The 16,234-nt window shown below is 31.1% G+C and overlaps 1 protein-coding gene across 1 annotated transcript; it reads left to right on the top strand.

The window, feature by feature from the left end:
• Positions 1–2,834: 2,834 nt before the first annotated feature.
• Positions 2,835–13,928, top strand: LOC113389496 (atrophin-1-like). The gene is made up of 4 exons (XM_026626524.1): positions 2,835–3,033; positions 9,110–11,036; positions 13,277–13,848; positions 13,923–13,928. The coding sequence occupies exons 1-4, from the start codon at positions 2,974–2,976 to the stop codon at positions 13,926–13,928; spliced, it is 2,565 nt and encodes an 854-aa protein (XP_026482309.1). The 5' UTR covers positions 2,835–2,973.
• Positions 13,929–16,234: the final 2,306 nt, after the last annotated feature.

Here is a 16,234-nt window from a genome sequence, read left to right on the forward strand (position 1 = left end):
TATCCATATATAAGGACCACCTTAATACTGCATATATGTTGATAATTAATATACATTTAGTATGAAATCATTTGTAATTAATTTTCTCAATAATATTTACCATAACTAGATTCCATTACCATTAACCAATTATGTAAAAATTTCGGAGTAATTTCATTTCCGATTTTCCATTAATAACATGGATGTTCTAATTATGGAATTATGAAGAGAATTAAGTTGTCTGAGAATTTCAAGCAAATTTGGTAAATACACAGATGTCAGCTTCTCAGAATTGTTTTTGATAACGCCCGCGATTTGCAAAGAATCTTTAAGACAGTGCTTGAAATGGATTTTGAAATCGATGGATGAATTTTGTAATCGAGAGAAAGCAGAAATGGAATTTGCAATAAACAATAATATGTTATGCCTTTAAAAATGTATAGATAAATGTTGAAGAACTCCAGATTTTATGTCCATGACGCTAACAGCTTAGTGCAGCTTTAAATGACAATAAAAAATAAACAAAAAAATGAGTTTTTATTCAATCTTTTACATCATATTGCATATTAATTTATATCTCTGATAATATCAGTTGAGTATTTATAAAATTAAATTGTTGAAACAATTAAGGGCACTGCAAAAAAGATTGGAAACCACTGGTGTAAAAATTGAATGAGTTGGTGTATAAATCCGCTTTTGGCCATTGGCTTGCTTGCTTATTTTTCGAAAAGTTTGTACTTTAAATACCGACCCATTAACTATTCAATAACTACGATTTTTACTGTCGCAATATGCAAAATGTCTCTTTAACCTTTCTTATGGAAAAATCTTAATATCTAAGATTTTAATATAATCAGAGATATAATAAACTTTTTTTTTAGAAGAAATATTGAAAATATCATCGAAAGCCTTGAAAAATAAGTTTTTCAGGCTGTTTTTCCAAAAATTGGTGGCAGCGATGTGATCGATGATATTGCCCGTATTGCTTGGCATATTTTTCACCTATTTTTGGCAACTTGTTTTTCTTGTGGCATTAAACACGTAAATTATTTCTTAATTATCAATTGGTTCTAAAGAAGCTGAAGCTACTTCTAATATTTGCCAGGACTTAATTGCTCAATTTTTTATATCAATTTTACTCTTTTGTGGAACGTCATCGTCACTGTGTACATTTACCATGATGCAAGGTAGTTTTATCAAGATAATAAATTAAAATCTATTTTTAATCGCATTCAGACAAAAGCATTCTATATAATAAGTTCAATTTCCAACTGATCAGTGTCACCGTCGCGTTATAAGATAAGATTTTAAATTAATACAACATCTGGGAAAAATATATATGAAAATGTTCAAAAATTTCTGTATTTTTTACTAATAAAACTAACAAATATTGTAAAAATATTAAATATGTTTCAAAGTTAAAAAGAATTTCAAATCTTAGTTGATCATGAACATGATTAAGTGGAAAGTGAGATTATGTGATCAAGTGGAAAGTGTGTCAGTAAAAGTTTTTTCAAAATTTATATATATATATATATATATATATATATACTTCTCAAAAGTAGATATTTGTTTTAAATATAATCTACTCCAGGCATAAATAAAATCACTCTTCTCTACTTTGCTATGAATAAAGATTGATGTTGAAGCTTTTAAATAAAAATTTGGAGAGCATAACATCAAGTAAGAAACACATGGCATTTTCTAGAAATCTACGTTTCGGCATACAATTTATGCCATCATCAATAGTATTTAACTATTCTAGTATATAACTAATAAGTCATTTATATGAACCATTTTTGAGAAATTTTTTTTTCCAAAAAATATAGCATTCGAATATAGGTATTACAACTATAATAATTAATTAACCTTTCCACTCGGAAGCCACCGCTCCGGCGCCAAAGTACATATAAATCTAGCAATTCGCGAGTGGAAAGGGTTAATATACAATCATGGGCAGTTTTAGTGCTATTAATGATTCTATTGTTACTGAGTATAAGATTTTATAATTAAAAACAATAATGTAATTAAAGTCATACTTCAAATATGACATGATCGGTTTGTCATTGTAATTAGCATTTAGGACTTGGACCTTTATTAGAAAAATAAAGTAATTGCTGATTAATAAATTCTATAATATTTGTTCACACAGTGGATTATGTTAAACAACGCCTAAACAAATATTGTTTTCGCAATTTCACTCATCATGTAATAATTGTGTTTGAAGAACTTCATGTAATTAAAATTAACATACATTTATTGACTACTTGTATTTTTTTACTTTTTCGCTGGCGATATAATCTCATTCTCTGAACATAGGTGTAATATTTGTCTTGCTTAAAAAATATTTTCCGTTTTATTAACTTCAAAGATTTATAGAAACGAAAAGATCAAATTATATTTGCAAGTAAAAATAGTCAAATGTAAAAATTCATAAGATATAATAAAATTCAAAATAAATCAATTTCAATAAACAACAAATGGTGCCCATAAAAAAGAAGGTGTTATTTACCCACTTAGCCTTTTCGGAAGCTAATAAAAATAATATATATAAAAAATATTTTGTGTATTTAAATTGACGATTACAAGAACTCTTTCGACTCATTTCATCCACCGAAAGATATTGTAATCAGTAAGAAAATGACCTTTGGCGATTGAACTATTTCAGAGATCAATTTCCGAGTCATACGCAATTCGACAATCCACAGACAAACATAATTTGTCAGATTTTTTTAAAATAAATTAACACACTTTAGTGAAAGAATCAAGTGCAAATTAAATAATTAAAATATCAAAATTTGAAAATAATAAAATATGCAAAAATATACTGACTAAATGAGTTTGAATCTCTGTGGAAGTAGTGCTTATAGAATCTTAATTAATTTAAATAACTAATTTTATTTATTTAGAATTAAAATAATTTTCGTGTGAAGTTTATTTATGAGTTAGTGTTTTTTGTGTGTAAAGTGCAAAAAATATGTGAATATAATAAAAATGTCGTGTACAACGAAAATACTCCTTTTGTGTCTACTGGGACCTGTGTTAGTACAATCTGTAAGTACTTGGTAAAAATTTATTTTTAAATTGCAGTAAAACCTCGTTAAGACGATTTTCCAAGAACCGGACCATATATGCATGCTATACGTGTTATATGGGATAGAGACAATATGTTTCTAAGTAATACAATATATTAGAATAAGAATAATCGTATTAAGCGTGATTGTCTTAGAGGGGTTCTACTGTATATTATTGGTGATGTAATTTATTCCCTATAGTGTAATTTTATGTAATACACTTTTTTATTTTAATATACTATATGCATTATCGTATGTTAAGTAGAATATTTATAAATTGTAGTTGTGAACAATAAAATCTTCAATAATTTATTGGTTAAAGTTAAAGTTGATGTTTTTACCAAAAAATCTGACTTTTATAATTTTTTTTCATTATCATATAAAAATTTTTACACCTGTCTTGAAATGACCAATAAAAAGAACTGTAAAGAAAAAACATTTTAAAATCTATTTTTCTAATTTTTCATTTCTGTCTTCAAGTCATTCTGAATCTTTTGACACTAAAATTGAAAAAAAAAACATAAAAAAGGCTCAACGATTTCATTTTTTTTTGTTTTGTCACAACTTTATAAGTTTCTAAGTATGACTTCGTAAGTCGATTATTTACACAAGTCAAAAAGATCAGGCAACTTGCCTTAAGGCTAAATTCCACTTACAATTAGTTAGTAAAATTGCGATAAAATCTAAAGAGTCTCAAATTAATTCTAATTAATAAAGAAAATGTAAAATTTATTTTTAATAATAATATATTTATAATTTTTTCTCTAAGTGACTCATTATATTTCTTTGTATTTATTACAAATTTCGAAAACTTGGAGAGTTAATAAAAATATTTTTTTTAGTGATGTGCCAAGTCGAATCAAGTGATTCGAATCATTCGAATCAAGCCTTTAACGACTTGATTCGAATCAGATTTTACTTGATTCGAATCAACTCGTATCAAGCCGCGAAAATCGAATATTTACTGTGATAAAAACATGTGTGAACACAAATTTCATAAATATAAAAAAAATGTTTTAATTTAATTCAATATTATAATAATATAAATAATAATAATAATAAAAGATATAAAAATAATAATAATAAATATAAAAAATAAATCTTGAATTAAATCATGCGAGTCACCCGCCTTTAATACGCTTAAATGTATCACCCGACTCCAATTATATGACTTTAACCGAATCAAGTCGATATGAATTGATTCGAGTTCCTATGACTCAAACCGACTTATCCCGACTTCAAGTCGTTATGAATTAATTCGAGTTCCTATGACTCAAACCGACTTATCCCGACTTCAAGTCGTTATGAATTAATTCGAGTTCCTATGACTCAAACCGACTTATCCCGACTTCAGTCGTTATGAATTAATTCGAGTTCCTATGACTCAAACCGACTTATCCCGACTTCAAGTCGGTATGAATTTATCCGAGTTCATACTCAAACTGAAACATACCGACTTGAGTTCGAAACATGTGTCCGTGTTTAGCGTATCGACTTATGGAGATGCAGTGCGTATGGGTCTTGAGTGTTTGTTTATTTTTGACTAAGCGCTGAGAGCAATTTGTTCATGAAATATCAAAAACTCATTTAGATAATAAATACGCGATTTAGATTTTAATTGTTATCAAAATAAACTACACAACGAGTTTTATACACATACAAAATTATTATATTTTAATTATGCAAGTAATGGCAATTCACACAAATGAAATAATATCAATCTTACAGTAGTGGATTGAATTTTAAGTCATTCGTAAGACGTTAGATTCAGCTGCCTGTTTAGATTAGATCTAAACAATCAATAATATACACATGCATTCGTTCAACGTAAGATTAAGAATATTGTTTATATACTTTAGTGATAGAGAAGTGTTTGGTTATATTTTACTGTAAATTCACTGAAAGATTAGTTATATTTGTAGCTAGTTTATTATTATATATATAGTATAAATGTATTCATCTCTGCACTTTTTGGAATTAATTGCTTACTAAATTAATTATTTCACTTATAAAATTATTAAAATGATATTATTTCTTCTCTTAAATTATAATTGTTCATATATGAACTTGATTCGAATTGATTCGAATCATGATTCGAATCAGGTTTTTTTCTGATTCGAATCACTCGAATCAGGAAATTTTCGAGTCGGCACATCACTAATTTTTTTCATTGATAACTTGAACGAGATCATTGTTGATCTTCATGATTAGAACTGATTAAAAATATAGTAATATACATATGAGAAATGTTTACTTAAACATTAAGAAGAATTCTCTAAAAATATGATATTTATTTAAAAAAACATTTAAACTAGTTGGTTTTAGTATTTTGCCTTGAGGCAAGTTACATGAACTTCCCGATATGTGTAAATAATCGACTTAATCAATAAAAAATAAATTAATTTATGAGTGATTAAAAGTATTATGAGTGGATTTTTTACACATAATTAAAAAGGAACGAACACGTTTACTCTGAGTATTTTCTAAAAGCAAATTTTCAAAAATCAATAATTTTTATAATTGAACCAGCGTAGAACTTTAATGGTTTAGTATGTTCATTAAGACCAAACTACTCATTTTCACAAACCACAAAGAATTTTTAAAATTAAACTACTTGTCAAGAGGCCGTAATATTTCAGTATGTTCTATAAGACCATGATATATATCGCCAAAAAAGTTCCATAAAAATCGGCTTAAATTTTTTTTTCAACAGTTAATTACAAGAATAACTACAACTAATATCTTTCGAACAGTTTTTGATTTTTTAAAATCGATTCGGTAGTATGAGCTTAAATGTGGACGAAAAGGAAAATTTTCCAAATTACAAAGAAACGGCTCGGCAGATCGTCGCACAAAACTGACAAACGATAGTCCTCCTTGAGATACATCGAATGGCTTTTAAATGTTTAAAATCGTTTTTGACAAAACGCCTATTTGCGGCAAAAAATCTGTTCACACACACAGACATACTTTTTCCAAATTCGGTCCAATTCGATTCTGAATGGCTTGAAACGTCGAGAAAACATAAAATTAACGAATCGGATTTTTTGATGAAAACATAAACTCCTTCTTCGGAAAGTAAAATTTTTTTTCATTGATTATTTGAACGAGATCATTGTTGATCTTCATAATTAGAACTGATTAAAATTATAGTAATATACATATCAGAAATGTTTACTGAAACATTAAGAAGAATTCTTCAAAAATATTATGTTTATTTAAAGAACATTTAACGAATAACGAATTTTTTTACCGGAAATAAAATTGTGATAAATATTTGTAATTTATATTCCTTCGAATTAAATTATGTAATATTCAGATAAATTAGTCATCAAAACTTTTGCAACTTATTTATACTTTGTATTTCCAAATAAATGTTTTAACAAAAAAAAATAGATTTTATATCAATAATTAATCCATTTATATAGATTTATTCCGGCAAAGAAATACCTAAAAAGCCGCCTCTTCATAGAGAAACCGTCATAGACAATTGGTTTTATAATCAACTTTATACACATTGGCAAAATAGTGTTAAAATACATCAAAACTACAGCAAAGTTGTTGAAGTTAACAAAAAACAATCAGGAATTGCAGATCTAAATGATCATCCAAGATCAGCAAGTAATTTTGGAGATGAGATAGAAAATAGATTTACCAATAATTACCATCAAAGTAATAAAAAATCAAGAGTTGCAGATCCAATTGATCATCCAAAATTAGCAACTAATTTTGAAGATGAGGTACAAAATAGATTTACCAAATATCAAAATGATAGAATAGTTTTTCCTGAATCTGCAGTAAAGGATTCAGGAAGTTGGTCAAATAGTTTTATACAAAATGAGGCTAAAACCAAAACTGCATCTACATTTGTAAATTTTTTTACAAATCTGACCAAAGATTCAGTTAAAGTACAAAGTAGATTTGCAGGTGGTCAAAACGATAGAATAGTTTTTCCTGAATCAGCAGAAGTGCATACAGAAACTCTGGAAGCCAAAACCGAAACAACATTTGTAAATTTTCCTATATTTTTCAATTTTACAAATTTTAGCAAAACAACTGACAGCGACCTGGATAAATCCCAAAATGATGCAACAACTTCAAAAAATATCTTGGTTTGGCCTAGTACCAATAATTCCAATCAAATAGTTTTTAACACAAATGCAAACAAGGAAATTTTGGAAGAACTTTCAAAAACTTCCTTATTTACACCAAAAGCAACTAAGGACAACAAAAACAATAACATTTTTTTCGAGGATTCCAATGAATATTCAGAAGAAACTTTAAACCAAATTACAGATGATGTTGATTTAGATAGAACTGGTTATTCACTTACCAAATCTACTAGCACAAATTTTGATAGGGAAAGTAAAAATTTTGTATTTGGTACTACAACCTTGGTGCCACCAATCAACACAAGTAACACCAATGGATTTGCTACAAATACAGAAGGTTTTGGGTTCTTGTTAAATAATTATCCTACAGAGCCTATTGTAACAACTAATTCTACCAATACTTTAGGAGGCGTTGATTTCTTGTTCAATAACTATCTTGAAGAGTCAAATTTTAGCTCTGCAACCACAAATCAAACACACAACAAAACTTTAAGTGATTCTGTGGATTTACCTGCAGAATTTCCAAGTTTTGACCAATTATTTCCGAAAGAAAGTGATAAAAGCAATATTCAAGATAACGAATCTAGTATTAACAATTTAGCTGATGTTGCAAATAATACCGATGGATTTGCTACAAATACAGAAGGTTTTGGGTTCTTGGTAAATAATTATTCTACAGAGCCCATTGTAACAACTAATTCTACCAATACCTTTGAAGACGTTGATTTTTTGTTCAATAACTATCTTGCAGAGTCAAATTTTAGTTCTGCAACCAAAAATCAAACAGGCAACAAAGTGAGTGATTTTGTGAATTTAACTGCAGCATTTCCAACTTTTGACCAATTATTTCCAATAGAAAGTGATACAGGCAACATTCAAGATAACACATCCAGTATTAACAATTTCGCTGATGTGAATAATAAAAGTATCCAAGATGAAAATAATAAAAGTATCCAAGTCTTCAGCAATTTCACTGAGCCTGTAGAACTGAATCAACCAGTTGAAGACAACAATTTGAAAACCAATGAAAATACGAATTTATCAGATTCTAATTTATCAGAGACCAAACAAAACCAAGTAGTCGATGATTTACATCAAACTGAAAGTAAAAATCAAGCCAATGTCTACGACAGGTATATTAAAAACCAGGATGAAGAAAATGCTACTACTCAGAATGATATTTTAGTACAACTGACAAGCACCAAAGATTTTGAAAATGCTATAGAAACACCTGACACTACTTCAGAAAATGTCAATGAAGAATTACTGGATTATGATACAACCTTTACCAATGACGAAAACTCTGATATAAATTTAAGTGTTGAAGTATTCAATGATACTACATATCTAGATTCAATAGGAAATTTATTACAGCCAGATTCTAACCGATCTAGAGATATTGAAATATCAGCATCAACCCAAGACGATTTGAATGCCAGCGAATCCGTCGAAGAATTTGATGGGCGTCACAAAGAAAAATTCAAGGATGGTAAATCTCTTTATGCCAGGTGCATGTTAGAATACCAAATTGGAGTTCAAACAACTCCTTGCAAAAATATTACTGAAGATGCTCGCCACATATTTTCTAACGAAGACACTGAATTCAGTTACAACTTCGAAGATCATTCACCAATTCCTTCAAACGTTTCACGCGATGTGAAATTGATGAATAATACCGAGGATGAAATTAGTTGTCCTGAAAATTACACAGGTTTAATTCCTATCAAATCCAATTGTCAAAAATTTATCAACTGTTGGCAAGGAAATGCATACGTTATGACGTGTGGACCAGGAACTTTATTCAATCATATCAAAAATGTTTGCGATCACTTTGCAAATGTCGATTGCTCTCGGGCAATCATTTCCCAAACTAAATCTATAATTGATAAGCATGCCACTAAGACATATATAACAGATAAACAATTAAAACAATCTGTATTGCAGGATCAAGATGCCACTTCTAGATTTATGGGATCTGCCAGAAGCGCAAAGTTAATGCCGGCATATCAAGCGGAATCAAATTTACAAAATATTGACAAAGAGGTGTACATTGGAGATGAATGTCCACCAGGTGCTACTGGACAATTCGTGTATGCATATGATTGCAGACAATTTTTGAACTGTTGGAATGGTAGAGGTTACATCCAACCGTGTGCACTGGGTACATTGTTTAATCCTGAGACCTTAGAATGTGACCATGCACATAAGGTTGATTGTTTGCACGGTGCCTTTTCAACCTCAGCTAACTTTGTGCAGCTACAAAGTACTTCACATCATCAAGCCCAAGCTCGAGTTGCTCCTTCTTCATCTTCAAAATCTACAAGTGAACCAAAATGTCCATCAGGCGCATCTGGAATATTTCCGCATCCTACAGATTGCACTAAGTTTCTAAACTGCGCTAATGGAATCACCTACATTCAAGAATGCGGCCCTGGAACCGCTTTTAATCCCTTAGTCAGCGTTTGTGATTACCCACAAAATGTGGGATGCGATATATCAAAACCTTCGCCTAAATTTTCTGACACCGAACAAGCCGGTTCAAATGGTGTTGTAAGACATCACGTTTCGGATAGAAGACCTGGAAGGCCTGGTAAAAACTTACAATTTGGTCCATCTAATCCGCAATTTATATCATCTAATAAAATAGAAAATAGTTACCAGGGTTCGACCATCCATAATGCGCACGGATATCAGCAAGGTACACATGGTGTACCTGCTTCGCATTTAGTTCCTCCTCAAAATGCACAACGAAGGCAAGATGAAACCAACCCCCAATATCCAGAGTTTCAACATTCATCAGGTGGTTATGAACCAAATCCACTGGTTAGTGGATCACAGTATGGAAATCAAAGGCCATCCAATATTCACCAACACCATACTCATCACCATGGGCATCATGGATGGCATGGCATGCACAGACAAAACGAGTTCCATCACAATCACCATCAGCAACCGAATGTACCAAGCCAGCAATTAGTTCCTCCGATGCCCAATCAAGGGGCTCACCATGGTGTTCATCACCACCATCACCATCATAGACCAAATACAAATATGCCAAGTTATGGGCCAGATACTAGCCCAAGCCATCACACACCTACTTATCACAGGCCTCAATCGCCTTATCCTGAACCTTCGCCAGAGATGCAAGTTCCAGGGCATGATGATAGTTTTTACGATTCTCAAGGACAACATTCTGAAATCAACAATCAATGGAATATAGGACATGGTGCACATGGTTCATATCAACCTCATCAGCACAACACACATCCTATATATGAGAGACCTAATATAGGCAGAGATGATTTCAACAGAGGCTATCATCCAACGCACTCTGAAACTCATACACATCATGTGCATCAAGAAGGTGATCGAAGGTATCAGCCTGCTGGTACTAATACTTACTTACCACCTGATTCCAGGCCTGATGATACACGACATCGTGAACCAAGTCCTGGTCGAGTTTATGAACCCAGTCCAAGATTTCCACCAGAACAGTACAGACCTGATTACAATACAAATATACATACGAGTGGTACAGACCAAGATCATATAAATCAACCACCTGCTGGTTCTCACACATATGTAAGACCTCATGGAAATAGAGAAACAATACATCCCAGCATTCAACGTCAAGATCCTCCACAGAGCACAACTGTAAAATACTATACTGATCCAATTACGACCACAACTCCGGCAACACATTATATGCATACAGTTCCATCCAGAGTCAACGTGCAAGGTTACAGACAAAATAATACGAGAATGCCTGTTGAGCCTTATGATCCTCACAAGCAAATTAATCCAGAAATGAAAACAGCAAGCAGACCTCCTCAGGTGAACCAGAACTACAATCCTTGGCATCCGGGAACAGGTCGGTATCAGAAATTATTCAATACTATTAATTATTAGAGTTAGTTTGGTTTATTATTGTTTTAGTGCAGTAAACGGAGAGGAAAAAAGGGTATAACCTTTGAATTTTTTTACTGTGCTCCGTATTGTATAAAATTTTGGAATTCGATTCATCTTAACCTCAAGTTCAAAAGTGAAAACAATTCGGGTTCCGCCACCACCCCCGGGGAGTGCAACCCCTTAATAAATAAGTAGACATTTAGCCGTATTATCGCTAGAAAACGTTTTTAATATTAAAGGATATAATTAAAAAATATTTTATAATACATTTACCTTGACATAAAACTATTTTTAACCCCGTGAAAACCCTAAAAACACTTCCAACTACCACTAATTTGAAAAAAACACTTAAAAATAAATTTGGTATGATATAATAAAAATTACGTATAAAGTAAATAATATTTTATGTTCTCTATCTTGATTATCAAATTTTCAACCGTTTTTAGACCCTTAAAAAGAACCCCTTGATAAAAAATTGTTAGAAAAAATTAGGGGGAAGGGCAACCACAAAAGTGTGTATTATTATGTTGATCATGAAAAATATCTATATTCATGGTACAGAATTTTTGCAGGCGATTTATTCTTATAGTAAATCTTATGGCTGAAAGGTCCACGTGTTAAATAAATCAATATAATATTATCATTATAGTCAAATGAAAGTTTAATAATTGCAGTAACAAGAACAACAAATATACGAGTTTAGACAAAATTATTACTAGTGTAATTAGTACTCGTGTTATATTAACTGTTTTTATTCAAAAGTTGAACAAATTATGGATATGATGATTATTTTCGAGAAATTAAAATAACATTCATATCATTTTGAATTTCTTAATTTTCTTTCAATTTCAAAATAATTTTTTCAAACAATTTTTCATCGAGAGGTTGTTTTTAAGGGTCTAAAAAGAGTAAAAAAATTGATAATCAAGATAGAAAACATAAAATATTATTTGTTTTTATACGTAATTCTTATTATATCATACCGCAATTTGTTTTGAAGTTTTTTTTTAATTTAGAGGTTGTTTGAAGGGTTTTAGGGTTTTCACGGGTTTTAAAATGATTTTATTGCAAGGTAAATGTATTAAAAAATATTTTTAATAATATCCTATAATATTAAAAACGTTTTCTAGCAATAAAACGGCTCAATGTCTACTTATTAACTTCCCGTAGGGCAAGTTATAGTAATCGCAAAAAAATCGAAAATGAAAATTTTTATATATCTTTACGTTTCAAAGCTTTCTGAACATTTTGGCATACCTTAGAAAAAATGGATGTAAGTGTGTGTGTATGTGTGTGCGTGTATGTATGTATGTGCGGATAGAAATTTTCGTCGACGATTTCGGGAACACGGATCAACCGATTTGAATAATTCAAAAAACATTCGATTCGTATTGATAAGGAGACGTGCTGATTAGTTTTTGGCGAAGGCAGGTCTAGCCGTTCCAAAGGTATGGGGCAAAAAGTGCCGAAAACGGTAACTCAGTTTTTAAGAGAACGGAGCGTCCGATTTGAATATTCTAAAAAACATTTTATTTGTATTGACTAAATGAAGGACTATTCAAATTTTTGGAAAGGCAGGAACACGACTTTGGAGATATGCACATCAAATTATCAGATATTTTATAGAGATTTTAACAATAAGTATAAATTTTGTTTACATTTCTATGGGTTCCGTACCAATGTTTACGCGTTAGACGGCGACGCGGCGCTTACGCGCTTTGATATTTTGTGCAGCTAAAGCAGTACGATTGCTTTGAAAAAAAGTTCAGAATTTCCAAAATATTTCAAAATAAATGATTTAAGATAGAATGATTTAATATGGTTCGAAATTCTGTTAAAAGTTTCAAATCATTGATCAACTTTTATTGATTTTTTTTAATTACTCGAATTTTGAATTGCGGTACGGGAAGTTCCAGCAATTTGCCTTAAGGCACGATGCCCTAATTGCCTTAAGACAGAATTCCACTTACAGCTAGTTTATTACTTATAACTCCCCAAATTACAAAATTTCATGCAATTCGGAACACAGTAAAAATATTCAGAAGTTATACCCTTTTTTCCTCTCCGTTTACTGCACTAAGTTGGTTTGGCTTATTATTGTTTGTTCAAAATTGCCTATATTTTTCAATTCAAATTAGGTACGCCTTCGAGAGTAAGAACCGATCACAGAAGACCATCTGACTGCATTCCCCCGAAGACCAGATATTAAACGACCAGTATATCATCATAAAGAACCAGTTTACTGTGACGATAATGTGACACCTCACCATACCACAACTCCACCACCACCAGTCGCCCCAATTCCAATAGGCCAAGCCACACCATCAGTTTTTAACCTGAATTTAACAGGACCATCAACACCACCAAGTACAAGACGACCTCAGTATAACGCCCCAACACCTTCGTCCCAAACACAACCATCTGTTCCACGTGGTTACGTAACATCAGCCCAACCAGTTGCTTCGCCTCTGGTGGTTGTTGTCACACCACCAAGTGTGTATTACACAACACCTCTGCCCAATGTGGTTGCAAAATCTTCCAACGTTATGAAAATTCCGCCAAGAAACGCCCAGAGTAACCCTTTGCGACCAGAGGTTGCAGAAACTTTGGGTAAAATCATAGAAATGATGTACTTTGGTAAGAAGTTCGAGATGAATGAAACAGATACACCTAAGACTTTTGATCTTAATGAAGAAGTGGAACAGTTGGAACTGACGAATAATAATAGGGATTTTAAGAGGAAGCATAAGAAATTTCCGGAGGCTCCTTTGGAAGTTCTGCCTCTGAATTATCATCAACCAAACTTTAGGGAAAAGTCGCCAGCAGCTTGCTCTGACGGACATTTTAGGTGTGATGGGAATAAATGTATCACTTTATCCAAGGTATAGTATTTGCAATTAAAAATGATGAATTAATTTTAGACAAAACATAATTTTAACTAAAAGTTCCAACAAAATAAACAAATATTAACTTGTTTTTTATATTTTTTAAATTAGATATGCAACAAAATCCAAGACTGCAATGATGGCACAGATGAAGAACAGTGCGAAGAGCGTATTGGTTATGAAATTCGGTTGTCTGGTTCTAACAAGACAAACGAAGGACGAGTTGAAGTTAAAGGTATATTGTCTACAAAATTATTTATTTTTAGCGTAAATGTAAAGAAGTATAAGAATACTAAAAAAGTGAGCGTAAGGTTCACACGCGATTGAAGTAAAACTGTTTTACTATCGTACGAGATGGCATTTAACTTAAAAATTAGTAATATGGTAACACTCGTGACGCACACATTTATTAGTGACAAAATTTATACATATTTATATAATAAAAAATTATAAATTATATATTTATAATGGCAATAAAAATATTTATAATATTTGAAAACAATAATGTAATTAAAGTCATACTTCAAATGCGACATGATCGGTTTGTCATTGTAATCAGCATTTAGGACTTGAATTTTATTAGAGAAATGAAGTAATTGCTGATTAATTAATTCTATAATATTCGTTCACACAGCGGATTATGTTAAACAACGCCTAAACAAATATTGTTTTCACAATTTAACTAATCACGTAATTGTGTTTGAAAAACTTCATGTAATTAAAATTAACATACATTCATTGACTGCTTTACTTTTTTCGCTGGCGATACAAATTCATTCTTTGAGTAATATCTGTCTTGTCTATAAAATATTTTTCATTTCAATAACTTCAAAGATTTATAGAAACTACGAATAATGTAGAAATAATTTCTAATCAATAAACTTTCGTTTAGTACACGGCACAAATGTTTAATTTGTTTTAATATTTTCAAGGAACAGGGTCAAATGTTCTTCTGATTCAGACATTTTTTTATTAAATCAATATTTGTACTACGATGTAACTGTAAGTTGTATAATTTCATTAACACAAGCAATAAATAAATTGCATAGATGTCCATTATGAAGTATATCTGTATATAAACTAGTGGGGTATATGGCATCGTGCATTAAGGCAAATTGCTGGAACTTCCCGTACCGTAACGAAATGTTGGAGGAATATTGAATGTTTTCAGATAGATTATTATGAATATTGTAACATTGTCTAATATTTATAAGAATTACATAAACTGAATTACAAAATTGACATTATTTGTTTAAAGTATATTAGAACTTTAGTCAGAATTGAAATAAAATCTAAAATTAAAATCTGAATTATTTTCGACAAAAAAATTGCAAAACTGCCATTTTTTGCACAATTAGCTCTGTATCTTCGAAATGGCTGAGCCTGCCTTTGCTAAAAACTAATAACCACGTCTCCCAATCATTTCTGATTGAATGTTTTTTAAAACATTCAAATCGGATGCTCCGTTCTCTCAAAAACTCGATTTGTATTTTCTGTACTCTTTGCTCCGTATCTCCAAAACGGCTGGACCTGCCTTTGCCAAAAACTAATCAGCACATCTCCCTATCAATAGGAATCGAATCGGTTGATCCGTGCGCCCGAAAACGTGACCGAAAAATTGTATCCATACAAACATACACACACACACGCACATATCCATTTTTTCTGAGGTATGCCAAAATGTTTAGAAACCTTAAAAACGTCGAGAAATGCAAAAATTTTCAATTTTGTTTTTTGGACGATTACAATAACTTACCCTACGGAAAGTTAATAATGCACAGCTACACAAAGTATTGTTGTGCTTGATTTCTTGTTTAGAGTAATAAATCTGAATATTAATTCATTCTTCATTATTTATCAAAAATATGCAACTTTGTGCTACTTTACGTTCAGGATCAGTAAAATGAAGTTGTAAGCTTTGACATCTGAACGAGAACAGTTGTTTCACTTGTCATGTATTAAAATTAACATACATTGATTGTTCCATTTTTTGACCAGTTGTATTATGTGTCTTGCCTATAAGAATAATTTCTAAAAATATATAGTAACCATGAATAATACAAATTAATACAATAACCTTACGTTTCTTACACGGCACAGATTTTTCATTTGTTTTATTATTTTCACTATATGCAAAGAAATACTACGTACACGCATACTGTCAAAGAACACTCTCACGCGACACGATGACCAATCACAACCGACCCGTATAGAAATGATATCTTAGAGAACGAATGACAAATCATTGGTACTCGACTCGAGCGTAACGCTCTTC

Source organism: Ctenocephalides felis, unplaced genomic scaffold, assembly GCF_003426905.1.
Source record: "Ctenocephalides felis isolate EL2017-DRISC unplaced genomic scaffold, ASM342690v1 CF-g0.4_SCAFFOLD_03573, whole genome shotgun sequence".
Classification (NCBI taxonomy): Eukaryota; Metazoa; Arthropoda; class Insecta; order Siphonaptera; family Pulicidae; genus Ctenocephalides; species Ctenocephalides felis.

Excerpts from the sequence above, each read along its gene's own strand:
- LOC113389496 (XM_026626524.1), top strand. The coding sequence starts at position 2,974 with ATGTCGTGTACAACGAAAATACTCCTTTTGTGTCTACTGGGACCTGTG. Across the intron at positions 3,034-9,109 it reads GACCTGTGTTAGTACAATCT|GATCAAGATGCCACTTCTAG; the intron begins GTAAGTACTTGG and ends TCTGTATTGCAG. Across the intron at positions 11,037-13,276 it reads TCCTTGGCATCCGGGAACAG|ATATTAAACGACCAGTATAT; the intron begins GTCGGTATCAGA and ends CCCGAAGACCAG.